A 14,161-nucleotide genomic window follows, 5' to 3' on the forward strand; every position below is an offset into this window, starting at 1 on the left:
GCGTTTGCTAGTGCCAGCACCACTTCTTTCTTCCCTCTTTTGTCTCTCCACATCTTTCTTATAAATATCACGAACAGACTTCCATCGGGTCCTCAATTGTTGAACTGAAAAAACCAATACATTAATGTGAAGATTACTAGCAACAGGACATACATATGCAGCACTACATTGCACATACAGGTAGTTGAAGGGCAATATCCAAAACATTGTGTTGTATACCTGTACACGTGTGGATGGAACTACTAGAGAGACACCTTTGCCATTGTTGCTAACAAGTGACGGGTATGTGAGTTACAAATGGGACATTGCTTACCATGTTTAGGTTAAAGAGGCCCATTTCAGCATATTGCATTATAGCATTTTATTCCACATTGCAGTAAATAAATAGATATTATATAATACTCTATCTTACAACACACATTGCATCTTTCTGTCTATAGAAAGCTGTGCATACATTTGCTGTAAGTGGTTACTAATTGCCACATTGTACATGCCACACGTGTATCTGATTCAGAGGCCTATTGCAGTAGTTATGCATTTAATAACGTCACGAGTATTACCTTCTTCAATTAAACATAACAAGCATTACATATGTTAAGGGGAAAAAAATGAACATCATCAGAGATAACTTACTTTTCTCTCTCTTGCTATTTTCCGATAATTGGTCCCATTCATCTTCCATAAAAAAAGCAGCGATCTCAGCCCAGGCCTCATTGGTCTTGCAGTTATCTTTATAATCAGGATGCCTTTTGTCATAAGTAAATGGATAATTTTCAACCTGCGTAATCAGTTCTTCCGTGTTGAACCAGCCCCTGCGACTCATCTTTGGTTTTTCTCATGCGGCAGCTCTGCCAACAAACAGGAAGTGCAAGCTGACCCGGAAACACTTTTCGTTTAAATATCCGTGGAAGCAAAGCCGCGAGCGCGATAGCCTTATTGCGCATTTTTGTTAACGTTTTCCGATTTTCCTATACCTTCCATTGAGGCGGAATCGCCCCGAAAATGGTACACGCACCGCTTTGCTAGCCGCGCAGAGCACGACCCGCGCTCATATGAACCTTCTCATAGACATTCATTGTCCTCGCAATCGGGGGCATTTTTAAAACGCATGCAGGTGAAAAAAAAGCCGAAAACACCTGCAGTGTGAACAAGCCCTCAGTCCATAGATCCGCCAAGCGGATCAGTCAAAACTGCTGCTATAAGTCTAACGATCGTTCGTACACATGCCAGACTGTCGTCCAAACGACCGGTTTGAACGACAAGTCATTCAGAAACATCAGACATGTGTACATACCTTTAGGTTGGTCTAATGGCTGCATGAAGAAAGATTACCTGTGTTGTTCTGTATAGGATGTTGACTGATACCTAGGAAACATAACGCCCAACTAAATACTTGGCTGTACAGGAACACAGAGAGACTACAGACAGGATTCATGCAAAAATATTCCTGGCAGCGTTAATTACTATTGCCAACCCCCCCCCCCCCCCCCCCCAGGCCGCCATGGGCTGATTTTAAAGTAATTTGGGCTGTGTCTTTTGACGGCGCCCAAATTGCTGAGTACCACTATAGCGCTAATTCACATTACAGCCTATGTTGCGCCCAAATTTCCCTGCGCAGTTTCGCTACACACAATTTTAGTACCACTAGTACTATATGTGCGGATGTGTTGCCAACTCATGGCACTTCATGTACCCTTTAAGCTAGCTGTATGTATCTATTTTTCCAACCAGTTTAGTTTAGTTTACTTTGATCAAATTGGCCAGTAATGTATTGCCTCCAACATGCTTGATTGATTATACTTCAGTTGATTTCGAGCAGTTTATAACTGGAAAGGTGATTGGATATGTTGGAAAATCTTTGTCGAATGAGTGGAGGGTAAACGGCTGCATTTCATTGTACTGCATTGAGTGGTACAGTGCTAGCAGTTTCAATTCATTATAGGTTATTGTTTCCATTTTACCCTATTGAATTTTTTTCTTATAATCTAACTTCTGCTACCATTACTGTGGGGATTTGGCATTATAGATTCAAGAGGGTTTTTTTTTTTTTTTTTCTTCAGTCATTATAGTTCCTGGCCACTTGCCTCCGTTTCCATAGTGATGTATTCAGATACGGTTTAAGAGTAGTCACAGAGCAATCACTAACAGGAGCACTTTGTATTTCTGTCTGTTACGGTAACCACAACATCAAATTTCAGATTTTCTGTAGTGCCTGCCAATAATAAATCTGCATGTAATCATGAGGGTTTTTTTTATGGTGCTTCATGCATAGGGTGACAGGTGTCTGTTTTATATGTAAATGATGTACAAAATATAAACAGCCATACCAATTATAACTCTGGGTGATTGCAATCCCGATTTGAAACGGACTTCCGAATTAGACTCGGATTTTCGCTGTGATTGCCTGTAAAATCTGTGATCACGGATTAGACTTTAATGTAAATAGCAAAGCCCCCATAAATGCTACAATCCCCAAAATTGCATGGGTTATAAGAGTGAGAAGGGGCTAAAAAAAAATTCAAAAAGAACTTTTAGTTTTAGAAAGCATCGTTGTTAAAGAAATTATCACTTTAAATGTGGCTATTAATAATAGTAATACGTCTTTTTAAACATGGAAATACACTTTAAGCAATCACAGAGTCCCTAGCAAACTACATCCATGCAGGCACGTGATGAGTCCCAATGGCACCTGGCGGTGGTAGTACCACTGCAGGAGGATGAGTGGGTTTTTGTACATTATTTTTTTTTCTTTTCTTGCAGCGACAGCAATGACATGGCGGCAGAGTTGTCCGTGGACCCTGGCGGTGGGAACACAAACTTTAGTAGTGAAATTCAGTGGAAGCAGGCGGAGGACTAAGCAGTCATTGCGGCAGCACAGAACAACCATGGCACCTCACTGGTGGTACCACAGCATGATAATACTGCCCAAAAAATGATATGCATCCGTGGACCCTGGTGGTGGGGACACAGACTGCAGTAGGGAAATGCCACAGCAGGAGGAGCAGCGTGTGGCAGCAGCATATGAGACCATGAGACATGACTCGTGGCACCACAGCAAAAGATTAAATGAACCAGGCCAATTGGGTTGTAATTGCGTTGGAAAGATCGGCATAATTAAAATTCCCAGGCAGCCACTTCATGTCCCACTGTCGCCAACAACAGGGGCTGTCTGTGTCAAGAACGCTGAATGTTCCCATGTAGTCAGACACCATGCTGGTCAGTTGCTGCTGGTGCTGGTTGGAGGAGGATGCTGTGGCTGGCACCTTTGCTCTGGGCAGCTGCACTGCATACAGGCTTTTCTATAATGCACTTGAAACAAAAAGAAAAAGAAAAACCGAGAGCCCAATATAGTGCAGTAAGTCTAACAATTGTTGGCGAAATAATTAACAGATGTGGATATACTCATAAACACGGGTTACCACATAGGCAACCACTTGAAATGCAGGTGGGGAGCATTAGAACCTGACCCCACTCAGGTTTAAGAAGTCGCTCTCTGTAGATAGAAAGAAGGGGACAGTCCCCTCCACCTAAGGTGGACTATATACTGTGCAAATTTAGACAGAGGCGCCAGGCAGGTTAAAATGATCTAAAAACAACTAAAAAGGAGGAGTACAGGTGGACTTACCTCCTGAAATGATGGACAATCGAGATTGTTCAAATCGCAAATAACAATTTATTTTGGCACTCCAACGCGTTCCGCAGGTATAACCCGCTTCATCAGGCAAGGAGTGCAAGCTCAAAAAGGTCCAATAGTGGCAATGCGCCACTATTGGCAGACTGTGACACACCTTCTTCATCCCCCGAGAGGACATGCCTGTCCTTGTTCTTCTGAAACCTCCACCCCCGCACAATGGCAGCGGCGCTCTGCTGCTCACCCTCAGCATCAAGGTTAGGGACCTCCAACTCCTCCTCCACTGCTTGACAGTCGTTGTCCGCCTCCTCCTGTGAGGTGGACTGTGCTGTTTGATCCTGATCCAGCTGGCTCAGGGCTGCCTCACCTTCTTCAATCAGATCACACATCGCCCTGTCCAGCAGGCAAACCAGTGGCACCCACTCAGAGACGGATGCCCGCTCCCGGCTCACTATCTTGATTCCCTGCAGGAAAGGAGTCAAGACCAGGCACACTTACTGCATGTCTGACCACTAAGCTGCGGTGATCATCACTTGCAGGTTGGTGGAGTTGTTACCGTAGACGTTTTCTTCACAGATGTACCTGCGAAGAGCAGTCCTGTGCTGCCACAGTCGCTCCAACATCGCCAGAGTCGAGTTCCAGCGAGTTGGGACATCTATGATTAGGCGGTTTGATGACAGGCCCTCGAGCTGCTGCAGGTGGGCCAGGGTTGCAAAGGCAGTGGTGGAGCGGCGGAAATGGCGCACCAGCTTCTGCGCATCTTCCAGCAGCTGGTCCATCCCCGTGTAGGTGTGCAGGAAGCGCTGCTCCACCAAATTGAGAACGTGGGCCAAGCAGGGGATGTGTTTGAACTTTCCCCTGTGAAGTGCGTCCACCACGTTGGCCCCATTAACGGATGTCACGTAACCGACTTTGAGGCCCCTGGGGGTCAGCCACCTCTGCTCCAGCTCCCTGAAGGCGTTCAGGATGTGGGTGGCCGTTAGCTTCCCCTCCTATGATTGATTACTCGTGGCCTATGCTAGGGGCCTCTGATTGCCCCAGGGATGTCATCTCCGCCAATCACGGATTGCTATACGATCACAGATTTGCATCACGATGTCGGATAGTGATAAAATGCTTGTGAATCACGAGCTCGTGATGAGCACCATTAGCTGTGGGTCTTTTTATTCGTTTTTTTTTTTTTTACCATCTCTATTCTTGTTTCCTGGCTCTTGAAGATCTAACTGCTTTTACAGAGAGATAGTCCTGCATCTTCTGCTTTCAAAAACAGAAGTTTGCCTTCTTAACTACTTTCATACTGGCAGCCCCTTAAGGACCAGAGACTGCTGGTAGTCAAAAACTCCACCTCCTGGCGAATCACTGCACATACTCGCAGGTCACGCCGCTCTCCCATCGCCGTAGGTCCCTCTCTCTGCCGTCTCTATGACGGCAGAGGTCTGTGCACCGGTGAGGAGCCACTTTCATTGGCTCCTGACCCTGTCCATCAATGTAAGCCAATGGGATTAGTGGCCACGTTCCAGTCCGTGTACAAGTGCATCCATGCTGGGCATATGTGAGTGCGGTTCAAGAATGCCCAGTAGAATGAAGCCACTCGTGCTTGGCCTTCTTTTCCTCCGTGGACAAGCCGCTCTATTCTACTAGGCATGTGTGGACTGTACTCAAGTGTACCCAATATGGAAAAGCTAAGAACTTGATATTTTTCTGCTTAAGTATACTTTGGAGAACATGTAACATAATGCAGTGTTCTCCCCAGGGCCATTTACCAGGGCGCGCCGCCCGGCTGATCTCCTCCGAGCGCCCGGATGATCTCCTCTGAGCGCCGGGGTGAAATTGTCCCGTTCTGTGTCGCTCATTAGTGAGCAGCGGCGGCTGTATCATTGCAGCCAGCCGCTGTCACTCAGGGACGCTGCCTCCGCCCTCCTCCTCAGCTCCCGGCAGTTGTATGGAGGGGCGAGGAATGCAGGTGACGTCACACGCAGCTTAGCTGAGCAGGAGATCGGAGAGGAAGCGCGGCTCAGTACTCTGTGGAATGTTTAGCCAGATGCTCTCAGCTCTCCTCCTCCTCTCGCTGTATTCATCCTCCTGCCAGCCGCTGTGTGTTGTGTTAGTGAGTTTCACTATCTAACGCAGACCCTCCCGCCAGCTAGAACTTCAAGATGCTTAACCCTTTCACCCCCTGATTATCCTGTCCTGTGACTGTGTCCCCTGGTCTCTGATTCTTGCCAGACTAGACTGGTCTGAGGGGGGAAAGTGAGACGCTGTACTGACAGCCATGGACAAAGGCAGGCAGACACAAAGTGATTAGTGAGGCACCCTGGCCCCTTGACAGACACATAGCCAGCAATATCCCTTGTAACTGAGTGTTACAACCAGCAGCCAGGTTTAAAAATGAAACTACTAAGTTTTTTTTCCCATGTTTCCTATATACATGGGTGGTGTAAGAGGGGATATCTGGTGCCATAGCATGATATGGATAAGCTGCCTGCTTATCAATATCATGCTATGGCCCAGAAATCCTCTTTTCCACACTGGGACCACCCATGTATATAGGAAAAGCTGCTAGTTTCATTGTCAAATCAGCAGAAGGGTAGTTAGAACTTTAAAGAGGAACTGTAACGACAAAACGGCCCCTGGGGGGTACTCACCTCGGGTGGGGGAAGCCTCAGGATCCTAATGAGGCTTCCCACGCCGTCCTGCGTCCCTCGGGGGTCTCGCTGTAGCCCTCCGTACAGCGATGACGCAATATTTACCTTCCTGGCTCCTGCGCAGGCGCTCTGATGGCTGTCGGCGCTGAAGTAGGCGGAAATACCCGATCGCCGTCGGGTCTGCTCTACTGCGCAGGCGCAATTTTCCGGCGCCTGCGCAGTAGAGCGGACCCGACGGAGATCGGGTATTTCCGTCTATTTCCGTGCCGAAAGTCGCCACAGCGCCCCCGCTGGAGCCAGCAAAGGTAAATATTGAAGTGACAGTCGGCACAGTCGCCGGCTGTTCGGAGGGCTGCGGCGAGACCCCCGTGGGACAGAGGACGGCGTGGGAAGCCTCATTAGGATCCCGAGGCTTCCCCCACCCGAGGTGAGTACCCCCCAGGGGATGTTTTTCATGTTACAGAGTCTCTTTAAAGACACTTTACCTGTTAAAAGAAAATGGCCAGCTACTTACCTGGGGCTTCTTCCAGCCTCTTAAATTGTTCTAATGCCTTGCAGTCATTCGCGCTGCTGCTTTGTACCTCTGTGATTCCCCTTTGAATGCTGCATGCATGGCCACCACGTGTCATTCGCCTCCTCCATCATCACATTCCCGTGACCGGCAGCGTTCTGCACTTCGGGGTAACGAAAAATTGCTACTGTGCATAGGCAAAGTGCTCCTGGCCACGGCAGCATGATCGCGTTGGTGCGAGGCTAAGGAAGAGAGCAGCGTGGAATGGCGATGAGGGCAGCAGGAGGACTTTAAGGGGCTAGAAGAAGCCCCAGGTAAACAACTAGCCTAATTTTTCTTCAATTAAGTATCCCTTTAAGAGATTCCAGTACGGAACCTAGCCTGTCAATTTTATGGGGGGGGGGGCGCGTTGGCGATAACCCACCTAGTGGCAATCAGCATGACCATCCCCACCCGGCTGATTTTTCATGCCACCCGGCTGGAAAAAAATTCTGGGCAGAACACTGTAATGTGATCATCTTAACTTTTGATGTTGTTAATCCAGTTGCTTATTGGTATGTAATCATCTTCAAACCTTCACCTCTGTACACTCCGTGGTACTGGGACACAGTCTGAGGCATGATGTTGTAATAGTTAAATTAAGACTGACTTTAAAGGACAACTGAAATGAGAAGTGTATGGAGGCTGACATATTTTATTTATTTTTCCGTATTGCTTGAAAGGAAACAAATATGGCAGCCTCCATATGCCTCATAATTCAGTTGCCCTATTAAGGAAAGGGCTAGTTCTTGTGGTCTTATTAGAGAGACACAATTATTAAAGGGTAAGTGTCTTTATGAAACATTTGATTTCCCCCCCCCCCCCCAACAGTTCCCTGCCCCGCTATTACCACCCTCATAGATAATGACCTGGTCTCACCTATCTGGACCTACAGTTTCCGTGGCCTAAGTCGCTTTCAGTAGCCAGAGCACTTTATTTTATTTACTATAATGCTACTCCTGGCCACTAGATTGTGCTATGATGTATTTGATAATCTTTACATTTATTTCAGTAGACAAGACAAGTAACATTTATTTTGTGCTTTTCTCCTGGCAGACTCAAAGCACTTTGAGCTGCAGCCACTAGGGCATGCTCAGTAGGCAGTGTTAGGGAGTCTAGCCCAACAACTCCTTACTGAATAGGTGCTGGCTTACTGAGCAGGAAGAGCTGAGATTCAAACACTGTCTCCTGTGTCAGAGGCAGAGCCTATCCAGCAACTAGATATCTTATCTTATTGCCTACATTGCAGAGCCGTAGAAAGGCTGGAAGGTGCAGTGCAATGTTTTAATAAATTTTTGTGTATTTGTGTTTTTGTTTTATTTTTTAGCACATTTTTGAATCAATGACAGCAGTTTGTGGGAATAGTCTTGTTAGGCTTTGCTACAGTTGTTGTGTTCAAAATTATTCAACCCCCACTGAAATTAAGTGTTTTGGCCAGTTTGACATTGATTTTCATCATTTCAGTCATCTTGTTTACATTTAAATCAAAGAGGCACTTGTAAGTCAGACAAATATAACATAACATTTATAATGAGATAACAACCACAAATGTCTTTTCTGTGCTCACATCATTTGCAGTTTTATTCAACTTTTGTACTCCAACTTTTGTACTGAGCAGTGACTTCAAGTGGAGACTTTGGGTCCACTTCAGTCTGCTGGCAGATTTTGGGCGCAACTAGATAGAGATTTGGGGGCCAGTGGTAGCTGTTTAGCCAAGAAATGCATTTTGAGGTTTATTCTACGGGCTTTGGGGGCTGCTAAGAATGTGTGTGGATGTGAACACATGTTGTGCTAAAGGCCCATACACACGCCTGACTTAAGTCGGCTGAGGCAGCCAATAACGACAGCCTCAGGTGATAATCAGGCATGTGTGTGGCAGCCCCCAACCCGGTGGATCTACTTGCCCCCAGAAAAGCTGATAACCTTGTTTGCGCCGCTTCCCAGCCTGCCACGTTACGTCACACACGTGCCGCTCGCTGTGTTCAGCCTGGCCCAGAAATGTTGCCCAAGGGGATCAGGTCTTAAAACAGGAGGATTAGCCATACTATGCCAAGAAAAAAAAACCCACATATATAAGTAGATAAATACTTGTTGTACTTACATAACAAATGTATTGTACTGTCCACGTTTTGATTTCAGTGAATTTTCTATAGTAAATTAAGAGAATTCTGTTCCTGGCAGGAGCCATGCCTTTTTGCCTAAGACTGAAGCACGTTTTGATGTCATTTCCTTCCTTACTTTTCTCCTCCAATCTGTTGCTGAGTCATTCTGGCTTGCTTGTAAACAGGAGAGAGCACAGCATCATGTTGTCAGAATGAAATGTGCTCAGCCCAATCAGAGAGAAGGAGGAATGTGGGAGGGGAGATGAGTAATCAAGGACAAGCTTCCCTTCGGCAATGGCGAGAGAAAGAGTCTGGGGGACTCAGATAATTACAGCAGAGACATTGCAGAATAGATTGGAGAGCTTGTACTGCAGGGTGAGATTACTGGCAGCATTATTAACACACTGCAGTGTTTAAAGGAAACCTAAACTGAAAAAAAAAAAAGTTTCACTTACCCGGGACTTCTACCAGTCACTCATGGCTCTTCCGGTCCCCCGCTGCCAGCTAGTTTCGGTTTTGCCGACTGGGAGTCGGCCGGCCGCCATGCGTACCTTTTTACGCATTCCGTTAAAATATACTTGTTAATGTCCCCTATAGCTTCCTGCACCAACGGGAATGCGTAAAAAGGTATGCATGGCGGCCGGCCGACTCCCAGTCGGCAAAAACGAAACTAGCTGGCAGCGGGGGACCGGAAAAGCCATGAGTGACTGCGAGGGCACAGGATGGCTGCATGGAGCTGGTATAAGCCCCAGGTATGTGAAACTTTTTTTTTTTTTTTCAGTTTAGGTTTCCTTTAAATGGAATTTGATTTTGTGGCTGACAATCCCTCTTTAATCAGGTGTGTACGCACATTAACAGAGATGGGTTCCAAGATGACTTGTGGTACAAGGAGAGGACATGGAGTTGTAGCGCCACATTCCTGCCTGCTGTTAGTGTGGGACAGCAGTCCCAGTCCTCCAGTTTGTTGTTTACAGATCAAGCATCTCCTCTTCTTTGAATCCCTCTTCCATAGTGACTGGTCAGCTGCTTTGTCTGCTTTGAGTCCGCCCGGAGAAAAGTGCGATATAAATGTTATTTGTCTTGTATTTGTCTTTGTCAAGGTGGAACCATAGTACAGGTGGATGGAGTTTGGGGGCAGGGCCTAGAGTAAGATGGTGAAGGACGCTGAAGTAGCACCGTGGAGATGCGAGGGAGTGCAGTGTCTGGACACCTGGGTGGTGATATCTGCCATTTGTCAGTGAGGCCCCTTTTACGCTTGCAAGTGAAATCTGCATTGCATCACCCTATTTTACCACAAGGGGCCGCAAAAGCAATGGAAGTCTATGCAGACTTTCACACTTATTGTGGTAGGTTGCAGTACACTGGAAGTATCTGATCCATCCCAAGGGCTGCAGCGCATTACCGCAAGCACTGCACTTGAGGCACAAAGTTTGGGGTAATGCAAGTCTATGGGTGACGCACGTAGTGTAAATGATGGAGCCCTGTGCGGCGCTCATGTGCAAACTGACGGGAATCCCAGTGATGTGCTTCTTGCTCAGCAGCGGGGAGAGAAAGGGGCGTTCCTTGGGATGTACTAGGGGAGAGGAACTGCCACTTCCTCCCCGCTCATAATCGACGCTTCATTCAGTCAGAGATTACGACTGAGCTGTGCGGATGATGCTGTGAGATCTGTCACAGCACCGCACGCAAGTTGGCATTAAAAGTATGTTACATTTTCAGTTTAGGGGTACTTTAAAAGGCCACTATTGCGAAAAAAGTAGACAGTTAAAATCTCACAGAACCAACAGGTTTTGGGCCAGTCCATCTCCTCATGGGGGATTCTCAGGGTTTTGTTTTCAACAGCATTTCCTGAACAGCAGTTGCAAAGTCAAAATGGTGTGAAAGTGAGTAGAGAAGCTGGCTGGTATCTTACTATTTTGGCAGGTAAACTTGTTCAGGAAATGCTGTTGAAAACAAAACCCTGAGAATCCCCCATGAGGAGACGGGACTGGCCCAGAACCTGTCGTTCTGTCAGATTTTTAACTGCCTACTTTTATTTATTTATTTATTTTTATTTTTTTGCAATAGTGGGCCTTTAATATACAAGTATGTGCACAGAGGGAGATGGTGGTTTCTTGGCAGTTGGAAAAATGCAGTTAATTCCCACAATGCAACGAGGTTCACAGACAAACTGTTAGGATTACGGTCCTGACATCACACTGTGGGAGGGGTTTCACCACAATATCAGCCACACAGACACCCTGATGATCTGTTAGAGTACAGGAAAAAGACATTCTCTTGGGAAAGGGGGTATGGGCTACTGATTGGGATGAAGTCCAATCTAAGGTTAAAGCTTCTCTAAATGGGCTTTATTCTTTTGTTGCCTTTTTTCCATATAAATGGAAGCCTTTGGGGCCAATTATCTTGGATTTGCAGCATGATTGTACTATGATGCAACACCATTTCAAGTATTGTCTTCATTTTGTATTGTATATGTTTGTAACTCTTCAAAAAGTTAATTTTATAGTTGACTATAGTATAGCATTAAAACACAAAATTATTGTGCAGCATTGATGTGTTTATAGCATATTCGTAGTAAAAGTAGAAATTCACTTAAAGGGGCCACCCTCCCCTTAAAGGAAGTTTGTAAATGGAGTGAGCCGTGGGGGTTGGCACTTATTACTTGACTCCAGGGGGGCTGCTCCCTTTCCCCTTTTTTATGCTGGGCTCCCATTTTCTCCAGGGAGACCTGCAGTTTCAACAGTTTGAAGTGCTCCCAGCTGCCGTAATGCATGCTGGGAGATGTAGACCATCAATGTGAGTACATCTACTGTCTGGGAGATGGACTCACAACAAAGGTCAACATCTCCTGTATTCACCTGCAGGTCTCCCTACGGAAGATGACGGAGTACATAAAGACAGTTGCTGGGGAGCAGCACACCAAAGGTAAGTAATGCTCTCCACCTCCACCCCCGGCTCACTCTATTTATGAACCTTTCTTAGGGGGAGATTTGTTTTATATATTTTGTTGCTAAGGTCTTCAAAGGACACCTCAACTAAGAGGTATATGGAAGCTGCAATATTGATAGCAGTTGTCTGGCAGCCTGCTGGTCTCTTTTACTGCAGTCGTGTCTGAATTACTCACCGGAAACAAGCATGCAGCTAATCCAGTCAGACTTCAGTCAGAAACCTCTGATGTGCATGCTTTTTCAGGGGGGCTAAAAGTATTAGAGGGAGAAGATCAGAATGAGAGCCAGGCAACTGGTATTGTCTTAAAGGAAATAAATGTCAGCCTCCATATACCTCTCAGTTCAGGTGTCTTTTTTTTTAAAGAGGCACAATAGTGGCATGTAATAGAATGCAGTGAATTATTCAGGATACCCACTTTTATGTTAATTATTCTGGTTTCAGCATCAGTCACATTTCTATATCTATATAGTTGTATATTGGTATGTAACCCCTCCCTCCAAATGGTGCTTAGCCTAGGGTGTTTAGCTATGTGGAATTCTCCTCCCAGAACACTCAGGGAGACCAGGTGTTTTCTACTGACTTAAGAACACATGGTAAGCAAACATTCCACATTGACACACCTACCACCTGTGATATATTTAGGAATATAAATCAGGGAGAGAAAAGGTTTTACCACGGGCAAACGGTGACTAATTTATGAAGTATGGTAATGTTATCAAAAATAAGCAATTTTATTCATTAGGCTGTATCCAGTAAAGTTTATATTTAAGGCTGAACTATCATGTTTTATACCATATTATATTCGTCTAATAACGTGCATTGTGTGTTTGCAAACCTTTTATCTGTATGTATTTATTTTCATAGGCACATATTTGCATTTTTTGCCTTCCCTGCAGTGCTGAAATTATTTGGATGTGGTTTTCATAAATGTGCTGCTAACATTTTGCAAGAATGTTGTGATTTCACTTGTAATATTTTATAATATGCAAATAAGTTCTTCAAAACCATTACCGCATTTTTCGCCATATAAGACGCACTTTTTCTCCCCCAAAAAATGGGGAGAAAAAGTACCTGCTTCTTATATGGCAAAGGCAGGGAATCCCCGACTTCCCGAACGCCCGCTGATGCGAACCGCCGCCACGTCGTGGATTCCCTGCCAGTGTGCCATCCTCCTGTCTGCCCCACCATGTCCTGAATGTCTGCGGTTTGTGCCAGGCTCCCCGCGTGCTGTCTGGCCCCCGAGTGTTTAGCGGCAGCTGCTTACTTCCTCCATCATGCCTGCGAGGACTGCAAACCTCTGTCTTCTGTGTGGGGCTTACTCTAGTGGCGGGCTTCTAATGATGCGTCATTGATGACGCTTCATTAGAAGCCCGGCACTAGAGGAAGCCGCACACAGAAGAGAGGTTTGCAGTCCTCGCAGGCATGATGGAGGAAGTAAGCAGCTGCCGCTAAACACTCGGGGGCCAGACAGCACGCGGGGAGCCTGGCACAAACCGCAGACATGTGGGGGACATGGTGGGGCAGACACCATGAGGGGGAGGGGGGTTAGACAGTATGCTGGGGGAGCCGGGCACACAGCGCAGACATGCGGGGGACATGGTGGAGGAGACATCGGGAGACAGGAGGACCCGCAAAGGATTGGGGGTGGAGACATGAGTGGGGACTGGTAGACGAATTGGGGAGATAAGAGGAGACATGGGGCACACTGGAGGACACGTGGGGGACGCAGGAGGCTACCATTTGAAGGATAACAAGTACAAGATGCTCCTGGAAAATGGACGCACCAGGTTTAGTATGTTTTTTTTTTTTCTTTTTTTTTTTTTTTCTCTGGTTTTTGCCCTCTAAACCTAGGTGCGTCTTACATTCCGAAGCATCTTATACGGCGGAAAAATACGGTAATTTTGACACTTGTCGTAGGTGTATATTCAAGTCTTTTCAGCTTTTACTTTCAGGCCTAATATCAGAGATTATAGTTTTGTTTTTTTTTTTTGTTTTTTGTTCAGTAGTACATGTAGTATTTGATTCAAGCATTCAGAATTCACAATTACTTTGCTTTTTCTTTGGCATTTTTTTTCCTTCAATTTTTCATCTGCTCTAATAAATGTAACTTTCTTTTTCATAGGTTAATAGAGGATTGCATTTCTCCACTTCCAAGCTCTCCATCCAAAAAGGCCTGTACTGCAAAACGGAAGCAGTACTATATAAATCGTGCCATCCGCAACTCTGACCTGACTCCAAAGGCCAAAGGGCGCAAGAGCCTACGTCGCCTGGAAAACAGTAAGAC

The 14,161-nt window shown here is 46.0% G+C and overlaps 1 protein-coding gene across 1 annotated transcript in view; it reads left to right on the top strand.

The window, feature by feature from the left end:
• Nucleotides 1-14,161, top strand: part of R3HDM4 (R3H domain containing 4) — a 77,759-nt gene that overhangs the window by 20,246 nt on the left and 43,352 nt on the right. Inside the window, exon 2 of the mRNA XM_068271233.1 lies at nucleotides 14,000-14,154. Within this exon, the coding sequence (XP_068127334.1) occupies nucleotides 14,000-14,154 (155 nt within the window). The remainder of the gene's footprint in view (nucleotides 1-13,999; nucleotides 14,155-14,161) is intronic.

This window comes from Hyperolius riggenbachi, chromosome 1 (assembly GCF_040937935.1).
Source record: "Hyperolius riggenbachi isolate aHypRig1 chromosome 1, aHypRig1.pri, whole genome shotgun sequence".
Classification (NCBI taxonomy): Eukaryota; Metazoa; Chordata; class Amphibia; order Anura; family Hyperoliidae; genus Hyperolius; species Hyperolius riggenbachi.